This window comes from Phoca vitulina, unplaced genomic scaffold (assembly GCF_004348235.1).
Source record: "Phoca vitulina isolate PV1807 unplaced genomic scaffold, GSC_HSeal_1.0 scaffold21, whole genome shotgun sequence".
NCBI lineage: Eukaryota > Metazoa > Chordata > Mammalia > Carnivora > Phocidae > Phoca > Phoca vitulina.
The window spans coordinates 26466117-26488075 of record NW_022589724.1 but is presented as its reverse complement, the minus strand read 5'-3'; the positions used below and the strand labels follow the sequence as shown (position 1 = coordinate 26488075).

The 21959-nt window shown below is 49.6% G+C and overlaps 1 protein-coding gene across 4 annotated transcripts in view; it reads right to left on the bottom strand.

Annotated features, from left to right (window-relative positions):
• SPTAN1 (spectrin alpha, non-erythrocytic 1) overlaps nucleotides 1–21959 on the bottom strand; it is a 61678-nt gene that overhangs the window by 26129 nt on the left and 13590 nt on the right. For 3 of the 4 annotated variants that reach the window (XM_032419118.1, XM_032419120.1, XM_032419116.1), the window contains exons 4-26: nucleotides 18199–18339; nucleotides 17673–17819; nucleotides 15559–15692; nucleotides 15245–15389; nucleotides 15013–15167; nucleotides 14238–14373; nucleotides 12889–12990; nucleotides 11888–12025; nucleotides 11312–11422; nucleotides 10543–10620; nucleotides 10248–10403; nucleotides 9812–10016; nucleotides 9113–9294; nucleotides 8521–8764; nucleotides 8209–8331; nucleotides 7443–7660; nucleotides 6508–6600; nucleotides 6027–6161; nucleotides 4823–4971; nucleotides 3714–3773; nucleotides 2410–2608; nucleotides 874–975; nucleotides 465–488 (exon numbers count right to left, since the gene is read on the bottom strand). In XM_032419118.1, the coding sequence (XP_032275009.1) occupies nucleotides 465–488; nucleotides 874–975; nucleotides 2410–2608; nucleotides 3714–3773; nucleotides 4823–4971; nucleotides 6027–6161; nucleotides 6508–6600; nucleotides 7443–7660; nucleotides 8209–8331; nucleotides 8521–8764; nucleotides 9113–9294; nucleotides 9812–10016; nucleotides 10248–10403; nucleotides 10543–10620; nucleotides 11312–11422; nucleotides 11888–12025; nucleotides 12889–12990; nucleotides 14238–14373; nucleotides 15013–15167; nucleotides 15245–15389; nucleotides 15559–15692; nucleotides 17673–17819; nucleotides 18199–18339 (3177 nt within the window). The remainder of the gene's footprint in view (nucleotides 1–464; nucleotides 489–873; nucleotides 976–2409; nucleotides 2609–3713; nucleotides 3774–4822; nucleotides 4972–6026; nucleotides 6162–6507; nucleotides 6601–7442; nucleotides 7661–8208; nucleotides 8332–8520; nucleotides 8765–9112; nucleotides 9295–9811; nucleotides 10017–10247; nucleotides 10404–10542; nucleotides 10621–11311; nucleotides 11423–11887; nucleotides 12026–12888; nucleotides 12991–14237; nucleotides 14374–15012; nucleotides 15168–15244; nucleotides 15390–15558; nucleotides 15693–17672; nucleotides 17820–18198; nucleotides 18340–21959) is intronic. The other variant, XM_032419119.1, reaches the window with a different exon arrangement.

Below are 21959 nucleotides of genomic sequence, written 5' to 3'. Positions count from 1 at the left end.
CATCCATGGTGGGGGGTCCCCAGAGCCATCAGCCAGACTGGCGTTTCCCTGAGATCTACAACTGATTGCTGGCTCAGAGCACACAAGGCTGCTTGAGGGAAGTGAAGCCAACAAACAGGAGAGGGAAATTCTAGTTTTTTATGGAGTGGACCAAAATGAAAAGAATTGGGAAATTTAGTAAGAAAACCACCAACTTGTGTCTCTGTCCTACTCATAAGATTCTTGGAAGAAGGATAACAAACGCAAACAATTGCTGTGGAAAAAGTTTTAGAAAACTGAAGAGAGAACATTTTTTTTCTTTTTTTGTCTTCTGGAGAATGGCAAATCCAAACCTATTTCTGCTATTATTTCTTTTCCACAGATTTTTGCCAACAAAGGGCATCTCTGAGGTTTGGGGACAGAAATCCTTACGAGGCTCGTGACTTTATATTCTTCCCATGACCTACTCCTCCTCACGGACTCACCTTGGGCATCATGCCATACACCTCCTACAAGGAGAGAGGGAAACGAGTTTCATTATTAGAGCAAACACACAGCTCTCTGGGACACTCGTTATTGTCAAACCCGGACACGGGGACAAAATTACAAAAGAGACGAATTGGCCGGAAGAACTTCTTAAAAGTCTAACAGACGCAGTGTTTCTATGTAAAACCTTTTACTTATTTAAGAAATGGGTGCGTTTAACTACTAATTAAGGACCATGTAAACAGTAAACAACTTCCACAATAGGAAATGGGCACATGGAGAAGACAGGAGGTAAATGGAATGGGGACGGAGAGCACCTGACCACACCCTAGCCCCCCCGCGCTCGGGACACCGTGTGGGGCTCAGAAGGACGCAGGAAGGAGCCCGGCTGCTTCCTGCCGGACTTGCCTGCTGCACGGCCTGCACCTCGTCGGCCATCAGACCCTCAGACTCCAGGTCTTCAGCCACCTTGTTGATGTCCTTCAGCCGTGACTCGTTGGCCTTCAGATCCTTTAAAGCAAAAGCCATAACTACTAAGACTCTGAGAGTAAATCGGAGGAGGCAGCGGGCAAAAGAGGTTCACAAACGATGGTCTGAACCTATTCATTTCTGTTCACTAGGCATCCTATGAACTAGTTTTTCTGTTCCACGGCAGTCACCCCCATCAGGAAATCCTGACCGTGGCTATCAAGGAAGCAAGGAGATAACAGGCACTGTCTGACAACAGTCTGTCTCAAATTCACTTAATTAACCGTGGTTCATAAACCATTATTCTATCGGGATGGAAATTTGCTTTCATCTTTCTTTGCAGGAATGTGTTTTCAAAATGTGCTGAAATTCTAATGCCAGCCCCTGTGGGAAAATAGCCCCTCACCCACATTAACTGGTTATAAAACTCTTAAAAGTGGAAACGATAAACAAGATGTGGTTTGGGGCGCCTGGGTGGCTCAGTCGTTAAGCGTCTGCCTTCGGCTCAGGTCATGATCCCAGGGTCCTGGGATCGAGCCCCGCATCGGGCTCCCTGCTCCGCGGGAAGCCTGCTTCTCCCTCTCCCACTCCCCCTGCTTGTGTTCCTGCTCTCGCTGTGTCTCTGTCAAATAAATAAAATCTTTAAAAAAAAAACAACAACAAAAAAACAAGATGTGGTTTATGCACGCAATGGAATTCTATTCAGCCATAAAAAGTTGTGGAGTCCTGAAACCCACGAGGACAAGAATGAACTGGGAAAAACATTATGCTCCGTGAAAGCAGTCAGTGGTAAAAAGCCACATAATACGGGATTCCATTTGTAAGAAATGTCCAAAATATGTCAATCTGGGGACAAAAAGCTGACTGAGTGCTGCCAAGGGCCGGGGGTCCCAGGGAAGGACGCTCTAGTGGGTATGCAGCTTCCTTGTGACGTGGGAAATGTTTCAGGAACCAGAGAGGTCAGTGGTTGTGAGTGCCGTGCTGTGCTAAATGCTTCCGAACCGCACGCGTTAAAACGCTTAACTGTATATTATGTCAATTTTACCCCAATTAAAAAAAATACTTTAACACATTTTTGTATTTTAAGTTAGAAAGTTCTTAAAACAAAGGGCGCCTGGGTGGCTCAGTTGTTAAGCGTCTGCCTTCGGCTCAGGTCATGATCCCAGGGTCCTGGGATCTCCCTCTCCCACTCCCCCTGCTTGTGTTCCCTCCCTCACTGTGTCTCTCTCTGTCAAATAAATAAAATCTTTAAAAAAAAAAAAAAGTTCTTAAAACAAGAAAACTGCCTGTATTTCCTTGAAGCTAAACTGGTAAAAAAAAAAAAAAAAAAAAAGTTCCAATTCACACCATTGAGAAGTGGCTCCTCAGCGGGTGGAACCCAATCTGTACCGTGTTTGTTCTAGTAAACTACAGTCACGAGTCCAGAGATCCAAGTCTTTGAGCCACTTTTCAGCTCAGACGCAAGACCTCTCATACCTTCTGGAAGTCATCGAACTTCTTCTGCAGCACCTCGACCTGCTCCAGGTCGGCGCCCACCTCCTCGCTGGTCAGGGCCGCCTCCTTCTCGTTGATCCACTGCTGCAGCTCGTTCGCCTCACGGAACAACATGAACCGCTTACAGCTCTTCTCCAACATGCCCTTGCGCTTCTCGCCCAGCTCCAGCAAAGAGTGGTACCTGAGGTAATTGAAGAGGGTGACAAGAGGGGACGGGCAGGCATTTAGCTTCCTACAGAAGCTAACCTAAGGGCAAACCACCGGTGTCTCTGAGATGTGCGTCCAAGGCCATGAGTGTGTCATGATGGTGCCCAGGTGACAAGGTGTCAGAACACAGATGAAGAGGACGCTCCTACGGGCCCGCTCTATGGCCTCGGGGATAAGTACACACTTGCTGTTCGCCACTGGGTGGCTCGGACAGCCGGGCACACTCATCCCCGGGCCCATTTTGCACTCAGAACATCACAACCACAAATGACTGGAACCAAGCGTCTAGCACAGGAACACGGGGTTCATGCGAGCACAGCTGAGACGAGATGAGTGCGCTGAGCACAATGCAGACAGAGGCCCTGCTCCGCTCTCGTAACTCCCTGACTGCCCCAGGCGGTACGGGAAGGCATGCCCATCTTACAGCCTCGTACAGGGCGTTAGCCTCTCTGAAGGGTAGGGGAGTGATACACTGACTTCTCAGAAAGTTTTAGCAACTTCAGAAGGAAAATCAGGTCGAATACAGAATATAGGCACCACTTCAGTAGTTGGAAGATTTTTTAAGAAGATTCAAAGAATATTCATGCTCTTACGAGCTAAAATACAAAAGACTGAACTACTTATACGATCTTTGGGGATGTGAACATGATAAACTTAATAAAACTAAGTTAAAGACTAAAGAAAATCCACCATCACCATCAAATCTAAGCTTCTCAGAGTGAGATTAAAAAAAAGCAACGAGGTACCAAGACTCAAAGCACTTGGAGGAATTTCGTTTCCTTCCTACTGAGGAACACTACGTACCCGGCCTTCAGGTTCGCTGCCGAGAGTGGCTGGCCCACCACCAAAGCCAACAGAGGGGGGACCAACAACACTCTGAACACACAGTTGCACATAGAAGCGACCCAGGAGACAAGCGGCCGACTGACATGGTGCCACCGAAACCTCTTCCCTGGTGAAGCTGCCGCATGGCGGCACAGTCCCCCCCACCTCGTCTTTCTGGATGAACAAGTGCCTTGCAGAGAAGCGGCAGAGGGAGAACGGACACGGGCGCTCGGCAAGGCCGCCCGCCTACTCACAGTTCCTCCACCTGTTTCATACGCAGAGACACACTGCCGGCCTCCTTAGTTACGCGCGTCCTGCACGGGGGCACAGCAAAAGCACGCACAGATTAGTGGGATTAATCCACAGGAAAGGAGAGCGGCAGCTCCGACGGGCGCCAGGAGGCTGGATGCTTCAAGTGGGGCAACTGAGGAGCCATTCAAAAGCTCTCGGAAGCAGGCCAGGCCACGAAGGAAATCAGTAAAGAAATAGCCGGGAAAGTAAATTAGGGGGGTTAGTTTGCCTTCCTTTTCATGAACAGTCTGCCACGTTTAAGGTTGACCATTTTCCTTGTACTGGCAACACGGGGAACTTCGCAGAGCGAGGGGAGGGAAGGGCTGCCCCGAGATAGGGACTGGCCTGAGAGCGAATATGCTCCACCAGTCACGTCTCAGGCCGGCGGCTTTGCTCCCACAGTTACGACCCTGGTCCAAACCACTCTCCTGTCTCAGCAGGAACGGAAAAGGTCTGGATGTGGACAAATACCTGATCTTTTCAGGGATCTAAGAGTCACAAAAGTTCTATTATAATAAAGTCTAGTGAGAACATATCTTCTGGATATCTTTCAAGTGTCCAAAACTTTTGAGCTCATTAGCAGAGCAAGACACCCTGCAGGAGGGACACAGGTCGATATGGGAGCTTAGGTAGAGGACAGAGAACAGAGCCATTTCATGAAAAACCACCTCTGTCTCAGAGCAGAAAGCAGGAGAGAACCACTCTCCCAATAGCCTTTTAAAAGGGGCAGAGCTGTAGGCGTGTGGGACCTCTAACTATCAACTCCAGAGCATCTCCCCAACTGAAGGACAAAGGTTCAGAGGGTGATGTTTAGAAAATGCTGTTGAGGAAAAGAAACTCACTTTAGGGGAAGAAACAAAATAAGGAAAATAAAGGTATCAGTCAAGGGTTTTAGGTCCAAAGGGGTTAAAAGGGACTTGCGCAAAGTGGGAAGAGGGTGTCCTGAGCGCACACGGGCACAGGAACAGTCGCTCCGAAGCCTTGGGACACTGCCTCAACCGTGGCCTACATGGGATGGAAAGTAAGCCCCGAGGGACACCTGGACCCTTGTGGTCGCCAGTATGGCCCTTACTGGTGGTCAATCTGCTCCTGCCGCACGGCGATGCTGCCCTGCTCCTCCAGGAGATTCTCGCGGGAGGCCGACTGGGCGGGGTCCAGCTTCTTCACGTACGCGGCTGGCACGAAGCCCTGCCGGTCATTCACTTCCACCTTCCACCAGTCCTAAGGAGACACGCGGACAACTGAAAGCACCAATTCCCCAGGAAGGGAGAAAGCCAGGAAGCCTGTGCACGCACACACATGCACACACGCACACAAGGATGCCGTGACAGTGTCAAAGTCACTTTGTTCAAGGACTGTCCCCTGCCAAGCATGGAGAGCGGCACGAGAAAGCCGCAACGACACCCAACATGAGGGCAGCCCTCTCTTCGTCACACTCCACAGCTTCACTAATAGTGTGACTACCCACACGTGGCTGCATAAATTTAAATAAATTAGATCAAATTAAGTTTAAATACTCAGTTATAACCAGTCACATTTCCATGCTTAATCATCACTGTGGTAAGAGCTACTGCAGAGCCAGCACACAGAAAATGTCCACCGTCACAGAAAGTTCCACAGGACAATGCTGTTGAGTAAACCAGAATGAGACCGGAAGACGGCTGGGAGTCAACAGAAAATACAAATCACAGGTTTTCTCAAATGCTCATGATTAGGGTAAACTGGGGGTGTAAGAATAAGGGTCTTTAACGATGGCTGTGAACATTTCTCCAGCCTCAACTAGTATCTTTTGTGATTTATCGGACGCGTAGGGTACCATGCGCCTCACTTCAAAGTCACTGTCAAACCAGCATATGTCAAGGAAGGAAGCTGTTGACCTGGGAAGCATTTAATTTCGAGAGCCTAGGGGTGACGTCGCAGCTGTTGTCAACTATCTGCTGTAGTCACGCGGTCTAGGTTAAGAACCAACAGCTGCAAGTTCCAGAAAAACAAACTTTGGTCTGAAGAGAAGGAATTTCACCCAGAGGTGTATAATCAGGAAAAGAAGCTACCTCGAGAGTGTGAGCCAGCTCACTGCTTCCAGGTATCTGGGAAGATGGACGGATTACCCTCTTGATCTTCCACGAGATGGACCCGTATCAAGGGGGAGACTGGGCAACTCTGGTCTCTCCTCAAATTCTAACCCAGCTTCATTGCAGACACAACGACCCACAGACACCCCACCGAGCAAAACTGGTGGTGCTGACAGAGACATACGACCCCTTCCGACGCCTTGCCTTGTTGGTGCTGTTGAGTAAGGTGAGAATATCCCCTTTCTTCATGGTGACCTCTCGAGGACTCTTCTCCTGATAGTCGTAGAGAGCCAAGACCAGCTCCTTCCCAGTCTCATCATCCATGGGGGCCACTTGTTGCTAAAAATCCCAAGGAAGTTACGGTAAGCCCAGTTAAAGGATGTCCATGGTGTGTCACCTGGGCACACAACAGACTCCAATTTCAACTCCAATTGTATCAAACACGTATTTATGAGAGTTCTCTTCTGAAGCTACCAGTAAATTCTGATTCCAGAACTTTAGCTGTTCTGAATCTTAAGGAAAAAAAAAAATCTCATTTTAAACCGTTTATACATTTTTGTGTCACAGGACGTCGCAGTGAGGCCACCAGAAAGTTGCCTACACCCGTCACACCTGCTGGAAGTGGCCGGGCCCTGCAGCTTCCTGAGCCCTCGCTGCACAACGGCTCAACAAAAGCCCAGCTCACCCGGCACGACTGAGCCTGGTCCCGCAGGGCCTGGATGCTGCTGCCATAGGCGCTGAGATCCGACATCAAAGCTTCGTGTTTCTTCAGTAGAGCCTGAAACCAAAATCACACACGGTGACCCCAGCGCAAGGAACTGGGGCGCCCCGGCCACGCTGCCTCACCGACCCGCTGCCCTCCCAAGATGCGCTCAGTTACACGCTGATTTGATCACTTCCCGCTCGCTCCACACTCTCTCCCCATTTCTAACGAACATCAAATTTGGAGGACGTATTCTTTGTGATTCATAATACTGTCTTTTCTCCCTGCCCGTACGTGCCTACGCGGGGCTGGAAACAGACACGGAGCCACAAGGCATAGTACCGCACACGTGGTGAATCCCCCGCCTGTCGTAAGAAATCAACATCACCAGCCAAGCAAAGCCCTCCCCGTGGCTGCTACTCTCCTCGCCGCACGTGGGGCCTTCACCACCACCCTCCACCACCGCTGCCCAAGCTTTTCAGTTCTCCCCTCCCCGTCCTCTGGGAGAATCCTGTATGCCGCCTGTCAGCACTCAACTGCTCTGGTTTTTGTGCAGACTGGCAAGCTAAGAGTCAGTACAAGGGTTACATCTAGCCCGTCATGAATAAAATGTCAGGAGTTTCACTCAAAAACACCAATTACTGGCAAAACACGGGATCATGGACATGTGTGCACACGCATGTGGAGAGAACGGATGGGTAAGAATGGCAAAACGCTCGTGGTAGAAGGCAGTCTCATCCCTCCTTCTGGCACGACTGTTTCCACCACAGAAAGTAAGTAACAGCTTCTAAAGCACCGAGAGACCGACAACTCGGAGGCCGCAGCTGCTGCACACGGCACCTTCGCAGCGGGGCCCCAGCCTGAGCCCCAGCCTGAGCCCCGGCCTGAGCCCCGGCAGGCTCCCCACGCTCGCTCACCTCCGCGGAGTCCTCGTCCTTCCCGTAGTCGGTGCTGCCCACGATGGGCTCCTTCTCCCGCATCCAGGACTCGGCCTCGTTGGCGTCGGCGAAGTACTGCTGGGCCTGCAGGGAGTCTTCCAGGTCCTGCCGCCGCTGGGAGGCCTTGGACTTGAGTGACTCCCACTTCTGGTTCAGTTCGCTGAGCTTGGTCTTCACATCCTCTGCAGCAAAGTGGCCTGGAAGGTGGGCGAGGGAAGGGAGGACAATGTAAAGGAGGCTGCCACATCGCCAGACAGATAGGTCTTCTAGGTATCCACGACACCTCCGGTATGCATGTGAGCCAGGCCCCTATGAATCCCCGGTTTTAGGAGAGGCTCGGGTCCCAACCTTTTAAGTGATCGGCTCAATTTTTGCCTCCTCGAGCCATCTCTATCTGGACCCTACGAAGCACCAGAGATTGGACCATAAAGACATGCTAAAAGCTTAACAGCGCCACCCCTACTCCTTGCTCACTGACACACGCGCCAGGCTGTTCCACACTCTGTCCCCTACTTGATCTCACTCGACCCTCACAACTACGTCAGGAGTAGGTGTTATTACCTGCATCTCACAGGTAAGATGTTCAGATCGAGAGGGTAGGGTCTAGTCAAGATCACACAGGGAGGAGAGAATGGGGAAGGTACTCAATCCCACAGCCCAATCTGACTCAAGTCCACGTACTTAAGCAAAGAAAGGACGTAAGAAGAGCCAGAGCAGAGCCACTCCCTGGATGGTAACCACTCACCTTCCTCCACCATGGCGTTCCCCTTCTGTGTAACGGCTCTGATGCGCGGCTCATGCCCAGCAATTTCTGCTTGGAGGGCTTGGTGCTTCTTTAGCAGATTCTGGACTCCAATCAAATCTTTGCCTGAAAGCAGAAACCGCTCCCTGGTCATCCAAGCCATCAAGAGAAAAGTCAGCCCTGTCATTCTTAAGATTCCACCGGGGTTCCAGTTTAACTGAAACGACCTTTCTTGTTCTGACACGCACCTCCCTTACGCTATAAGGGTAGAGCCCCTTCTCAGACGTGATTCTTATCTGACGGAAGCAGACTGACCTCTGTTGGTGGATGCAGCGATGGGCTCTTTCTCCCGAATCCATGTCTCCTCATCCTCGACATCACGGAAGAGCTGCTGCAAACGTAGAGAATCAGCCAGCTTCTGCTTCCGGGCAATCATGGGTTCCCTGAGAGCCTCATAGCGAGCCACGAGGGCTTCCTGTTTCTTCCTGATGTTTTCCGCGTCAAAATGGCCAGCATCCTGGAACTGGCGGGCCTGAATGGTGATGCCATCAATCCGATCCTGGAGATGGGAGAGGACGGAGGCTTGAGAGCGTGGACCAGCATCGGCAACTAGGTTCTAGACTGATCCTACTTCAAGAGTGGTTTGATCATATACAAAGAAAGAGTAACACAATTGTCTTCCCAGCCCGGAGAGTATTTTTCTGCCATCTCTTTCCCTCACTGTGGGCTTCCAGAAAGCTCTGAGGGAGGAGTTTAGTTGGAGAAGAATAGGGAACACATAAGGCTACCTAAGAAAATCACCACCTTTTATCCTTCCAAAAACAAGTGTGGTCTGGACGTCACTTGCCGTTCTTCACTCCTGTTTCCACACCACTGACTGGGCAACAGCCCCCAAGTCACACTCTACCTGGTGAGCAGCCACATCCGCCTCCAGCAGGGCATGCTTCTTCTGGAGGTTCTGGACATTGGTAAGATCTTTGCCATAATCGTCCGAAGCCAGGTGACCTTCCACTTCATACAGCCACAGCTCAATATCCTCAACATTGCGGTTGAACTGCTGCTGCTGGTTCGCCTCGCGAAGCTTTATCCCTGGTCAAAGGAGCAGGTCTGATTATCTATCTGTTAACACTACCTTTCTGCCAATACCGCTCCTGAACAATGGCCTCTTAGTGAAGGACTAGGGGTCAGGAGTGTAGTTACTGCTTCACCTCCTTCACAAAGGTAAAGAAGACAAATGCTGACTTGGAAGTTCTGTAAAAAGCATTCTGACCCCCCTGAGAGAAGAACGTCTGAGATTTACTGAATGCCCTTGGCTCTCAACTGAGCTTTGATTTTCAGTGATGGGGCCCAGTTCAGTCACGGCCGGTTGACCGAATCACCCCCTTGTGACGCAGGCTCCCCCACTGACCAGCAATGTCAACCACATCTGCCACATCAGCAAAGCATTGACAGTGCAAGGGAGGTAACTCCTACGGGGGATGAGCCTGCGCGCCCCAGGTCTGCGGGCCCACCTTACCTGGGTGGTTTATGTTCCTACACTTAATGAGGAAGGGACATGGAATCCCGCAGCATTCCTCTCACAACCCAGGGAGACACCTTCTCTTACCTTTCAGTTCAGTGGCTTCCAGCAACTTCTTCCATAAACTGATGACCTCATTCATGCGAGCTGCTACCTCATCTTTGGCATAGTGGTTGACATCAATCAGCTTTTGCCCCGCTTTCTCCAGGGCGTCGATGCGGCTCTGGTTGGCCGAGAGCTCAGCCTCAAAAGCCTGATGCTTCTGTACTTTTCCTTGTAGGTTGGATGGGTCCTGCCAATAAAAGGAAGGGGGTTCTACCTTGCACCTGAGTACGGTCAAACTACCCTACTACGTTACCTTCGTACTTCTCTTTATGGGCAGGGGGTGGGGGTAGAAAACAGCCTACATTAAATAGTGCAGTTTTTGGAATTCCTTATTTCTTTCTTTAGCTACAATTTATCTGTGGGAAGTGCCTTTAGCTTCCCATCCAAATGCTACATGGCAACGCCGGCAGGACGTTACTTTATAAGCTTCATCTGTGGCAGTTTTCATCTTCTCATTGACCCAGCTCTTGAGCTCATCGGAGTCGCGGAAAAACTGCTGCAGGTGGAAAGAGTCCGCCAGCTGGGCCCGGCGACACATGGCTCTCTCATGAAGGGCGTTGCGGCGGCTCAGCAGCTGAAAGACAAGGAGCCGCGTAAATCTCTGGTTCCTACTCCCCAGGGATTTCTGGCTCAAGAGGCTACGTGGCAACACGCGTCTCAGAAGGGAGAGCCGGGGGTCGAAGGGAAGGCACGTGGAGAAGCCAGGAACGCACCGCGTCTCGGCGGGTGGCCACGTCGTCCATGGCGTAGTGGTTGTTCTGAATCAGCTTGGTTGCAAACTCATCCAGTGCCTACGAGGGAAGAATCAGGGTTGTTCACCCGTAGGCACACGGTTGCGCAGCGTGGCCTCCAGGGCGAAGTAATTCCTGACAGGTCACAAAACACTCTAAACCGTAACACAGGTCAACGTTTCTCCCTCACTTTTGAGTGTTTGCTTGGCGTTGTTAGTCAGAGACAACACTGTTACGCTAGCTCCTTCAGGACGGGAGACGTTTGCTATAGCTGACGTCACGACACATCTGACAGGGTCAGACAGGGTCGCCAACAGGTTAGCAGCCTTCCAGTTCTTGCCTCTAACAACTGTTTTCAAGGGGAAAAATACCTCTCCCATGAGCTCTAGCTACTTTTACTTTTTATTTTTTGAAGATTTTAAGTAATCTCTACACCCAACGTGGGACTCAAACTTACGACCCCGAGATCAAGAGTCACAAAGTCCGCCGACTGAGCCAGCCAGGCGCCCCGAACTCTACTTTCAGTGGAAGGGAAATGTCAGCGTGGAGGGTGACATCAGGAGAAGAACTCATCCCGTGAGCTATGGCAGGCCTCCCCCGAGGCCGTGCTCCGCCACCACCATGAGATCTGAAGCCCCCACAGGGCTGCCCCTCACGCAGATCCTCTATCATGTCTGCTCGGAAACCCTCAAGAAGAATGGACTCCGGGCTGAATCTAAGGATCACCCAAAGGTACAAGAAAGGGTCCTACTGTAATTTTTTCCTCCTGGGCGCTAAGGGATTTCTCAAAGTCCTCGTGCTTCTTGAGGAGCGCCTCCACACTATCCAAGGAGTCTCCCAAGTCTTCGTTCAGCAGGAAGGCCTTGAGAAAGAAAACAAAAGTGCTCAGAGGGATGCCCTTTCACCCCTTAAGGCTTTTGGCAAGCAAAGGATATGGTGGCCAAAACATGAAAAGGAAAGAGATTCTACAGCTATTAAACTTCTAAGATCTCTTCCAGAAAGCCTAACATCCTTTAGATTCACTTAACACTAATCTAAGAATAGGGTGAAGTGCTAAGTTCCAGACCAAAAACACCCAAAACGCCTCTAGAGGAAGAAGCAATCCCACACCAGCACACTCCTCTCTAAGCCCGGGGCCTGTCCCAAGGGCCTCCAATCCCGGTGGCGGGAAGAAAGTTGGCAGAGCCGCCAGGAGCCACTCGGCGAGCCCTCTTCACCCGATTCACAACCACAATTTCCTGGTAATTTCCTGCCTGAAATAAGCCAGCCAGCTGAACAGCAGACGAGAGAGAAAGGAAGCCGTGGCAGGCGGGCGGGCGGGCGGTACCTCCTGCTTGCTCATCCAGTTGTCCACCTGCTCGGTGTCGCGGTAGAAGAGCTGCAGGTCCATGCATTGCTCGTACTGCTGCCGCCGCAGCTCCCACAGCTCCAGCAGGGCGGCCCGCTCCTCGGCCAGGATGCTCAGCTGGGTGGGGGACACGGGGGCAGTGGGCGCAGGGCAGGTCGGCCACCCACCCCCAGGCAAACAGAAAGGTTGCCCTGGCATTTCTAATCCTCACACTCATCTTGCAGCCTGTTTTCTGGTTGGCAAAAGGGGGCGTATCCCATTCACTTGGGTCAGCCAAGTTCCAGGGAACCACGCAAATCCCTAGTGGTTTGTATGTTTATGCGAATTAGGAGCGGGAACTCTTAGTTAATCTAGAATTAATTTACTGCCATCAAATGATGTTAGGTCAAAATGCTAAGTAAACTTTAGGTAGAAGAAAAAGGGCATCTTTCTAAAAGGTGGGCAGTAAAAATGGGAGTAAGGCGTCTCAGCTGAGAAAGGCTGACTGGGTGGGTGTTCCATAAAACATGGGAGGCTCACAAAGGCCCCAGGCATAAGTTTTACGCTCCACAGTTGACAACAAGTTTGTCTTTGAAACGTCTCTTCCTAGTCTACACAATCTTAAAACATCATTCTCTAATGTTCCTCAGGTATCTTCATACTCAGATCCTGTGGAACTTGCAAATCGTCTACACTTATACGTATCATCTGAAAGAAAGCGGTGTCCTCCGGTTCCACCACTAACGCAGGACTCAACTCCCCGCAAAGTCCCCTTTAAGTAGGAAATGGGTCACAAATGTCCCAAATGGATGGAACTTTCTCCCTCTGATCAATCACCATCCTACACATAGGTCTTCTTCAGTCTCTCAAGAAGCTGCCCCTGAACTTCCCGGTGCGAGCTCTGTGGAAGCTTCTCGCATACCACGGCGACACAGCCTGGATATTAAAGGATGGATAAGAGCTTTCAGAGACTTTCAGTTAAAGAACCTCTCCTCTCTTACCTTCTCCCTCACTTCATCTGAGGCATAATGGCCAGCGGCAAGCAGGGACTGTCCAGACTCATCTGCAGATTTAAAGCTGTCCTCGTGAGCGTCGATTTCACCCTACAGCGAGAAAAGGCACAATTTAATGCCCAGCAACTTAGAAAACAGAGATGCTGAATTTCACACAATCGTTACAAATCAGAATTTCCCATCTCCACCAAGGAGCAGGATCTAAGAGGAGGCCAGGCTCCCTAACATCGGTCTGGGTTATCCAATCACGAGGGGCACCATTTACTGAGAAGTCTTTTTGCCACTGGCTTTTCAGGCCACCTCTGTCAAAGCCTGTCATGTTTCCATACATTCAAGGCTCTGAGCCCCGTCTTCTGTTCTGTTGGGCTCTCTACCCTCCTTGTGCTGGATGGGGGGGTTGAGGATTTTATAGCACCTGGTAGGGTATGTGCTTCCCCTGATCCCACCCTGTTCTTCAAAATTGCCTCAGCTGGTTTTGAATTTTTTTCTTCCAAATCAAGTTTAGAATCAGCTTGTCTCATTCCAGAAACAAAGAAAGACCTGCAGGGTTTCTGTGTGGAATGGCACTGAGTGTAAAGATCCTGGGGAGAATTTTTCTACCTTTACAAGAGATCGTTCTAGCCATGCATGAGATAAGATGTTCCCCTTTAGTCTGTCTTTCTTCAGTCTTTCAACAAAGCCTAACTGCCATCTTCGCAGATGTCTTACACAACTTTTGTTAGATGTATTCCCAAGTACATTATGCTTTCTGATACAATTATAAGTAGCATTTTAAAAAAATGTTTCTGTTGCTAGTGTATTTGACATTCATATATTGACTTTCTTACATCTACCATATTAAAACCTCTCAGAAGACTTATAGTAATAATAATTTTTTACGATCCTGTTTCATAGTGTTTTCCAAAACTACCTAGCCATAGAAAACCTTTCTTTTTAAGGTAAAGCCTATTAAGAGCTCATAAAACCAGTTTCCTGTGGAACATAGTTTAGGGAAAAACCAGAATAAGAAATTTAATTACACCAAATATGAAACTCAGCATTTAAACGAAGACAGTGTTTAAGATGGTACATGACTGACGTACAAAACAGTAGCACCTCCATCTTGCCGGGGCGTGGCCTCTCACTTTTACGGACCACACTTAATCTCCTGACATTTAACCTGTTTCACCATCTATGAGAAGCACGCAAAGCCAGTCTCCAAAGGCAAAACCAACAACAATCCCGTGGTGAGAGCTACCTGTGAACAAAGTTTCAGCCACTCTGGCTGTAAGTAAGAGTCCCACCCCGATGTGTTACAAGCTAAGGCCTTTCCTTCTGGAAGATGTTGGAGACGCTACCTTGTGCTCCTGATGCCTGTCCAGCAGGGCTTCAGCTCCGGCCACATCATTGGCGAGCTCATCGGCATTGATGAGGGCTTTCATCTCAGTCACCCAGCTGGTGAGGTCGCGGAAGTCAGCAAGGAAGCGTTGAAGCCTACAGAAAACCAAGATAAGCCATTAAATGTTCCCAGTGGAGAGCCTGGATGAAAAATGCCTTCTTAAAGCTCTGAATTCTGTCCTCAGACCATGCCAACTCTAGTCCTGGGACACAGAGGATTCTTTAGTCTGACCATAAAGGAAAGCAAGAGAAGGATGAAATCAATCCCTTAAAACCTAGGTTGTGTCCATCACTGTAATTCCCCAATCTGGTCCCTTCTCTCCAACTTCCTGGTCATTCCCCAGTTCCAGCTCTGCTCAGTAATTAGCATTCTTTCATTTCCCAGTCCTTGATTTACTCAATTTTAATGGTATATTCCACTGGTGCTCTGATCGCTAAGGAGAGATTTCCACTTCTACTGGTCATAATGCAGCAATATAGGACGGAAGAATATCCATAAAGTCATAAATACAATGTACACACACACAGACACACACACACACACAGCAGAGTGGCCAGTCTCCAAACAAATATGACATAGGCAGGAAAAAGCCACCTGCACTTTCTTAGCACAGGAAGCTGGCAGGTGCACAGCAGCGTTCTCAGTATGCACAAGGGACCCCGAAGCCTGCCTCCCCGACTCTCTAAGAGACGTCCAACGGCACGGGTCGCTGAGTCCCAGGAGAGGAGTCCCACCTGTAGGAGTCGTTGAGGCGGGCGTGTCTCTCGGCTGCCAGAGTCCGGATCTGCTCCCAGTTGGCAATCAGCTCCTCTCGCTTCACCTGAATCTGCGCGGCGCTCAGAGGGTGGGACTGCTGCAGGCGGTCGGCCTCGGCACACAGGGCTTTGACCTGGAAATGCCCTCCATCAGACCGTGCTCACGCCCCCTGCTAACTTATGTATGGAACCGGCTGCTTTCCGAACCCACCTTGTCCTCCAAAGCAGCAAGATCTCTCTCCAAACCCTCGTGCTTCCGCAGCAGAGCCTGAACACTTGCCAGGTCGCGGCCAAAATCGTCAGAGGCCATTAACTGCTCCTTTTCCTTAATCCAGCTGATAGTCTCATCCACATCCCTACGGAACGGAGACACCAGGGCAGCCACTTACGGCAACTGTCTAGAGCCGGGGGTGCCACAGCGGGCCAGGCCCCAGGTGGCTCCAGCATCTTCTTGGCACATGCCATATACTCGACCCGGCCCCCCAGGTACGTGCCCATGCCCGGCAGCCCGCCCTGGCTCAGTACCTGTTAAAGCGCTGAACCTCAGCCGCCCCGAAGAGCTTCCCCTGTCTCTGAAGGGCCAGTCCCTTCAGCCGCTGCCAGGCCGCGTTCACTTCATCCTGCTTGGTCTTGATGGTTCCCTCCTCGGGGTGCTGCTCCTACATGAGGGACAGCAGACTAAGAGAGGTCCAATGGCACAGGTCGCTGAGTCCCAGGAGAGTCCTGAGCCCCTGGCTCGTCCAAGTCTCTGCCTCAGCAAATCCTCTTTCTGAAGCAATACTGCTTTTATGCATGAAATGAAGCCAAGCTTGTTTAAAACTAGCTTCCAGGGGCACCTGGGAGGCTCAATCGGTTAAGTGTCTGACTCTTGATTTCGGCTCAGGTTGTGATTTGGGGGTCTTGAGATCGAGCCCCACGTCAGGCTCCACACTGTACATGGAGCCTGCTTAAGATTCTCTCCCTCTCCCCCTCCCTCCCCCGCTTGCTCTCACTCTCAAATAAATAAATAAATAAATAAAACTAGCTTCCATTTCTTTTTACCTAAAAAGGAAGGGTCATTATCTAGCCCTTGGAGTAGATGGTGAGGCCATAAAGCAGTGGCGGCTATCAGTACCAAAAACCTTTATTTTTTTGATTTTTTTATTTTTTAAAGATTCCATTTGTTTATTTGACATAGAGAGAGAGACACAGCGAGAGAGGGAACACAAGCAGGGGCAGAGGGAGAGGGAGAAGCAGGCTTCCCGCGGAGCAGGGAGCCCGATGCGGGGCTCGATCCCAGCACCCTGGGATCACGACCTGAGCCGAAGGCAGACGCTTAAGGGCTGAGCCACCCAGGGGTCCCAAAAACCTTTCATGTTTTAACAACACTTCAGCTGCACCTGTGGGGTAGCCTCGCCAATGCACCCACGTCGGTCCCAAGTGCTGGGAAATCTGTTATTTCGAACGTTCATGAGTCTATCAAGCATTCCTTCCTGTAGACATGATCTTCAGGGTTTGCTCCTCACTTCAGACTGGAGCTCTTTCTTTAAAAGTATCCTTCTCCACCAGCCACATTTTGGGTTTTGTTGCAATAAAAATAACATGTAAAGTAACAAATGAAGCATTTCAGGGTTCTGGGGTCCATCTGTGAGATCTCAGGCATGGCCTGACTGCTCTTCTCAGCACAACCTCGGGATGCCCCAAGATTCTGGGGCAGGGGGTGGGGGCTCACTGTGGAAGGTGAGGTATTTCTGAGGAATGCTGGCTCTTTTCTCATCACCGGCCAGAAAGGGAACAAGTACCAACCCTGAAGCAGATCCGTAAGTTTAAGATTTAGACCCCCAAAATCAAATTTCCCTGAAAGCAAAAACGCCAGGTCCTGCTGCTGGACATCTGTGGAGCACTCTGACGCCCATCTTGGAAGCGGAGGAGAAAGCAGCAGCTTACGGGACCGGGCACGTGGGCAATGGGGAAAGGTTACACTATCCCCCCCCCTTAATGGCTCAGGGCCACCAGTGGAGAGCCCATTCATTACAAGGTTCCCCAGGTTCCCAAGAGAGCAGTCAGGCATCAGTGGATGCCTGCCAACCCTAAGAAGCATTCACCACCACACCCTCATCTGGGAACCCCTGACACCCAGCTTCAGCAACCCAATAAAAGCATCGCCAAGCCCTACCCGAAAGTGGGTGGAGGAAGCAGATGAAATGAACTCTGCCCTTCCTGCCTGTGGCCACAAGTTAGAAAGCAGTTTCTACCTTACAAGTAATCAGCATTGCTGCCTTACTTAGATCTAAACAAAACTCTCAGACATGTTTACCAAACCTTGCTGACTCAGAAACTAGGGAAGTGATCATCAAAATTTTCTTCTGGGGGTCCCTGGGTGACTCAGTTGGTTAAGCATCTGCCTTGGGCTCAGGTCATGATCCCAGGGTCCTGGGATCAAGCCCTGCATTGGCCTCCTTGCTCAGCAGTGAGTCTGCTTGCCCCTCTCCCAAGCCCCCTGCTTGTGCTCTCCTCCGCCCCAAATAAATAAGTAACATCTTAAAAAAAAAAAATAAAGTTATTAAAAAAAACCCAAAAAACCACAAAATTTTCTTCTGAAAACACCAGAGAGTTAATATTATGATGTGGGAAGAAGCACATAGCACATTGCTACCTACCTGAATGAGCTTGGCAGCAAACTGGTTCACTTCATTAACTCTTTCTTCATGGGCAGCCATATCTGTTTGAAACTCTTCAAATTTCTTCTGTAAAACCTCCACGTGCTCCAAGTCCTGGCCCAGCTCCTCAGAAGTCACGATAGCTTCCTATTCAGGACCATACCAGAGCCAGAGTCACGAACCAACACTTGGAAATGATGGCTCCTAGAAACCCAGCATGAACGAGGCCCACCCACCAGGATGGGCCACATTAGCTTTAGTGGATGCTAGTTTATCCTGGGTGAGCTTAGCTCCCCTCCTTATTAAAAGGCTGAGCTCATGACGTTTCAGTGTGAGACTCCAGGTTTCAGAGTTCCAGGCGAGCACCCGCCGGGGAGCAGCTGGAGCTGGAGCAATCCCACTATACGCCTTCTGCTGCTCACACAGGCTCGGCTGTGGCTGCCGGGGGTGGGTGGGTGGGGGGGACACCCTTCCCTTGCTCTCGCGAAGGCGAGTTACTCTGCAAACCTTCCCCTCGGAAACAGACCTTGTCATTGATCCAGTCCATCACGTCCTCACACTCTCGCAAATACTGCACCAGCTTCTGAGCCTGCAGCAGTTTGACTCCCTTCTCCCGCATCTTCTCCAAAAGCAGCTCCCACTGGCGGTGCAGCTCCATCAAACGAGTCTGCAGGTTAAAAATCAGCCTCAGAGATCATAACCATTTCTATGGGATCTGGCTCCTCCACAGACTTCACATGAGTCAGAAACCCCACAGCTCGGAACAAGTCTTTCTAAAGATAATCTCCGCTCCGCCCTCCAAAGATATTCCCGAAACGGAGGGAAACCAGAAGTCTGAGAACTGGAAAGAAGAGACACCTCACAGTGGTTTAGTAGGTCTTAAAGAACAAAATAACTGACCTTTCACAGGTGGATTTTTTTCTAGTTTACTTTAGGGGAATTATATTCAACTATTATTGATGTTACATTATTTATAATTTATGTTCTTAGTAATGAACCATTAAGAAGGATTCCTGGGTCAGAAGACTACTGGGGAAGGAGACAGGAGGAATTGACATGGAAACTAAGCAAGGGCACCTGGGTGGCTCAGTCGTTACGCGTCTGCCTTCGGCTCAGGTCATGGTCCCAGGGTCCTGGGATCAAGCCCCACATCAGGCTCCCTGCTCCTCCCTCTCCCACTCCCCCCTGCTTATGTTCCCTCTCTCGCTGTGTCTCTGTCAAATAAATAAAATCTTAAAAAAAAAAAAAAAAGAAAAAAGAAGCTGAGCAGAAATTCCTCAAGGGTGTGTTCTGAATTGTTGAGGGAAACAATGAAACAAGAGATCTTATGAGCACTGTGAATGCAAAGAAATAATGATGAGGCCCAAGTCAACAGGAACACCTTCATATAAAAAGAGGAGGGTGCCTGGGTGGCTCAGTTAAGCATCTGCCTTCGGCTTGGGTCATGATCTCAGGGTCCTGCAATCGACTCCCGCAAGGGGCTCCCTGCTCAGCGGAGAGCCTGCTTCTCCCTCTGCCTCCCTCTCTCTGTCTCTCATGAATAAAATTTTTAAATAAAAAATAATAAAAGTAGAAGAGATGGGGCCCGGAAATATAATCAGCGATCGAAAAGGATTTTTGGTAGAAAAGTTTTGGAACTTCGATGAAAAGATAGTTTGTGGTCCAATACATCCAGGTTGGGTTTATTTCCAACTTCACCCAAGTGGCAGCCCCAGGCTCAAACATACTCACTTCCCAGCATCTTTGGGTTCCCATGGCACAGTTTCTAGTAAGGACCTGCCCACAATTGGGGGGATCCAATCATCAATTCAAGCTTCCGGGATGCTTTCTGGTATCTAATCCAATCTCCATGTGTTGCCTATGCCTACCCAAGATACTGGGAGTTTCCACATAACACTGGCAGACCAAGTAAAACACACGACAAGGCTGAAACACTCACAGAAGAGAAGTCTGGGATCCGCCCATGGTTGAGACACCCCACCCAGCCAGCTAAAATCTTGAAAGCCAAGGGACAGCCAACATGGGTGGATCCTCTTAGAAACAAGGGTGCATGTTTCACTTGAAAGAGGAAACAGCAGGGGGATATAAATGTTCACACAATTCACTTCCACCACTGCAGGTTGCAAAGCAGCCTGCCAATGGGAAGAAAGTGAAAGGCACTCCAAGGCAGGGGGGAAGGAACGGGCAAGCAGCAGCAACTCAATATTCCACCTACTCGGATGTGGGACCCGATGTGGGTGGCGGTGACTATGGGGCGCCACGCTGTCCGGTACGGTGTGAAAGTCTAAACCGACGACAGGGAGGTTATCCAGGACATAGAAGCAATCTTCACCCTCCACCCCCCGCCCCCATGTTAACCTGCCCGCCAAACGCTGTTACTGAGTTATGGAGCCAGATAAGGCATCGAGCCAGGATCACCATGGGAACTGTGAGCATGACATTGAAGATTAAATGACAGCCCTTTGCTCCAATTAAAAACGAGACCACCGGAGGCTCACAGAAAACCTCACCTTCAAGTCCGTGGTCAGTCCCTCACAAAGATCTTTTTCACACCCTCGGGTAAAGAACTAGGGCACGGGGCGCCTGGGTGGCTCAGTTGGTTAAGCATCTGCCTTCGGCTCAGGTCATGATCTCGGGGTCCTGGGATCGAGCCCCGCATCGGGCTCCCTGCTCGGCAGGAAGCCTGCTTCTCCCTCTCCCACTCCCCCTGCTTGTGTTCCCTCTCTCCCTGTGTCTCTCTCTCTGTCAAATAAATAAATAAAATCTTAAAAAAATAATAATAATAAAATAAAATAAAGAACTAGGGCAAAGCCCGCTCCAGTACTGTGAACCACCCTCCCATTCTTGGTGTATCCGATCTCGTAAACATTGCAGGTGAGAGTCCAGTTTCCCAAGCACACTGCAGTTCGAGAGTGTGAGCGGGCAGGCAGGCAAGTGCACTTGGGAAAGGCACAGAAAGCTGACGGGGTGGAGGTGAAGTCCTGGTTCTGACTCAGGTGGATTTCTCAACAGGGGCATGAGCAAACAGCAGGAGCTTTCAGAGAAGCGATGGGTGAGAAAATAAGGAAAGCCGACAGGAATGAAATACAGCTTGGAAAAATAAAGCAAATAATTGTCAGTAGACAAAGAAAGGCATTCATCGGAATTCCAGTTGCCATCTCCTAGCTGTGGGATTTGGAGAAGTTACTCAAACGTCTCCGAGCTTCAGTTTCTTCTCTTCCATACTGTGGGGATGACGGGTACCTAGTGAGTTTCTAGTGGAGATCAGAGACTACCCGCGTCAAAATGGCAGAGTGTTAGCACATAAATAGCTACTCAACAAACGGTGGCTGACAGCACTTTTAAATGTTGCTTTAATAAGATCTCCAGGAGGAGGGTCATTACTAACAGAGCTGAATGAAGTGAGTGTGGGGTCTCCTCCTCTCCAGATTAATCACTAAAGTCAAACACTCGATCTGTTTCTCTTGTCCCCCATCTGCAGCCCGGTGACATACTACTACGGCGCCACGCACTCTGGGCAAACAACTTCTATCAAGCAAATAATAAGGCATGCTGCTTCCATTTACTTTAAGACTGTACACAAAATAGTGAGAAAATGAGCAGAAAGATATTTATATTTAATTGCAGAGACACACGGTACATATTTAATTACAGAGATACATGTTACATTACCCAAATGGGTTGAACGTAATTAAATAGTTGGTCATATGGCATTCAGAATTTACTCTTATTTCCTACTCACAATCATTATTAGTAATAGTTAATTATTAATAAGCTTAGGGCTGACTGCATGTCTTTAATATGAGACTGCAGAGTCTATTAGTGCAAAAGAGAGACAACAAGTATTTATTGTTGAAAACCACTAGACCAGATCCTACAGGAATGAAAGCTCCACAAGGGTGTCAGGGAAGAGCAGGGGGTGGGGATGTTTCTAGCTGGGGCTTATGAATGTAGCTTTCATCTAACTCTCCACAATTGCCTTGACTGGTAAGGGACTGAGAAAGCCAGTCCCTCAAGGGAACGTGACTTTGGATGACAAAGAATAAGACACAGAGATAGGAATGAGGTAAATCAGAAACAGGTAAGAGCATCCATTGTGAGAAACTAAGTGTACATACTTTATCCTAAAGAGGTTTGCTTTCCCTTAATATCTTGGTACTGGACATGTTAAAGCAGAGAAAGATAATTATCAGTGAACTGGCACCAAACAAGCCAAATCAAAGAACGTAAGGACGCCTGCTTCAACGTTGGCTGTTATCAATCACTACGGTCACCGACCAGCAGGTG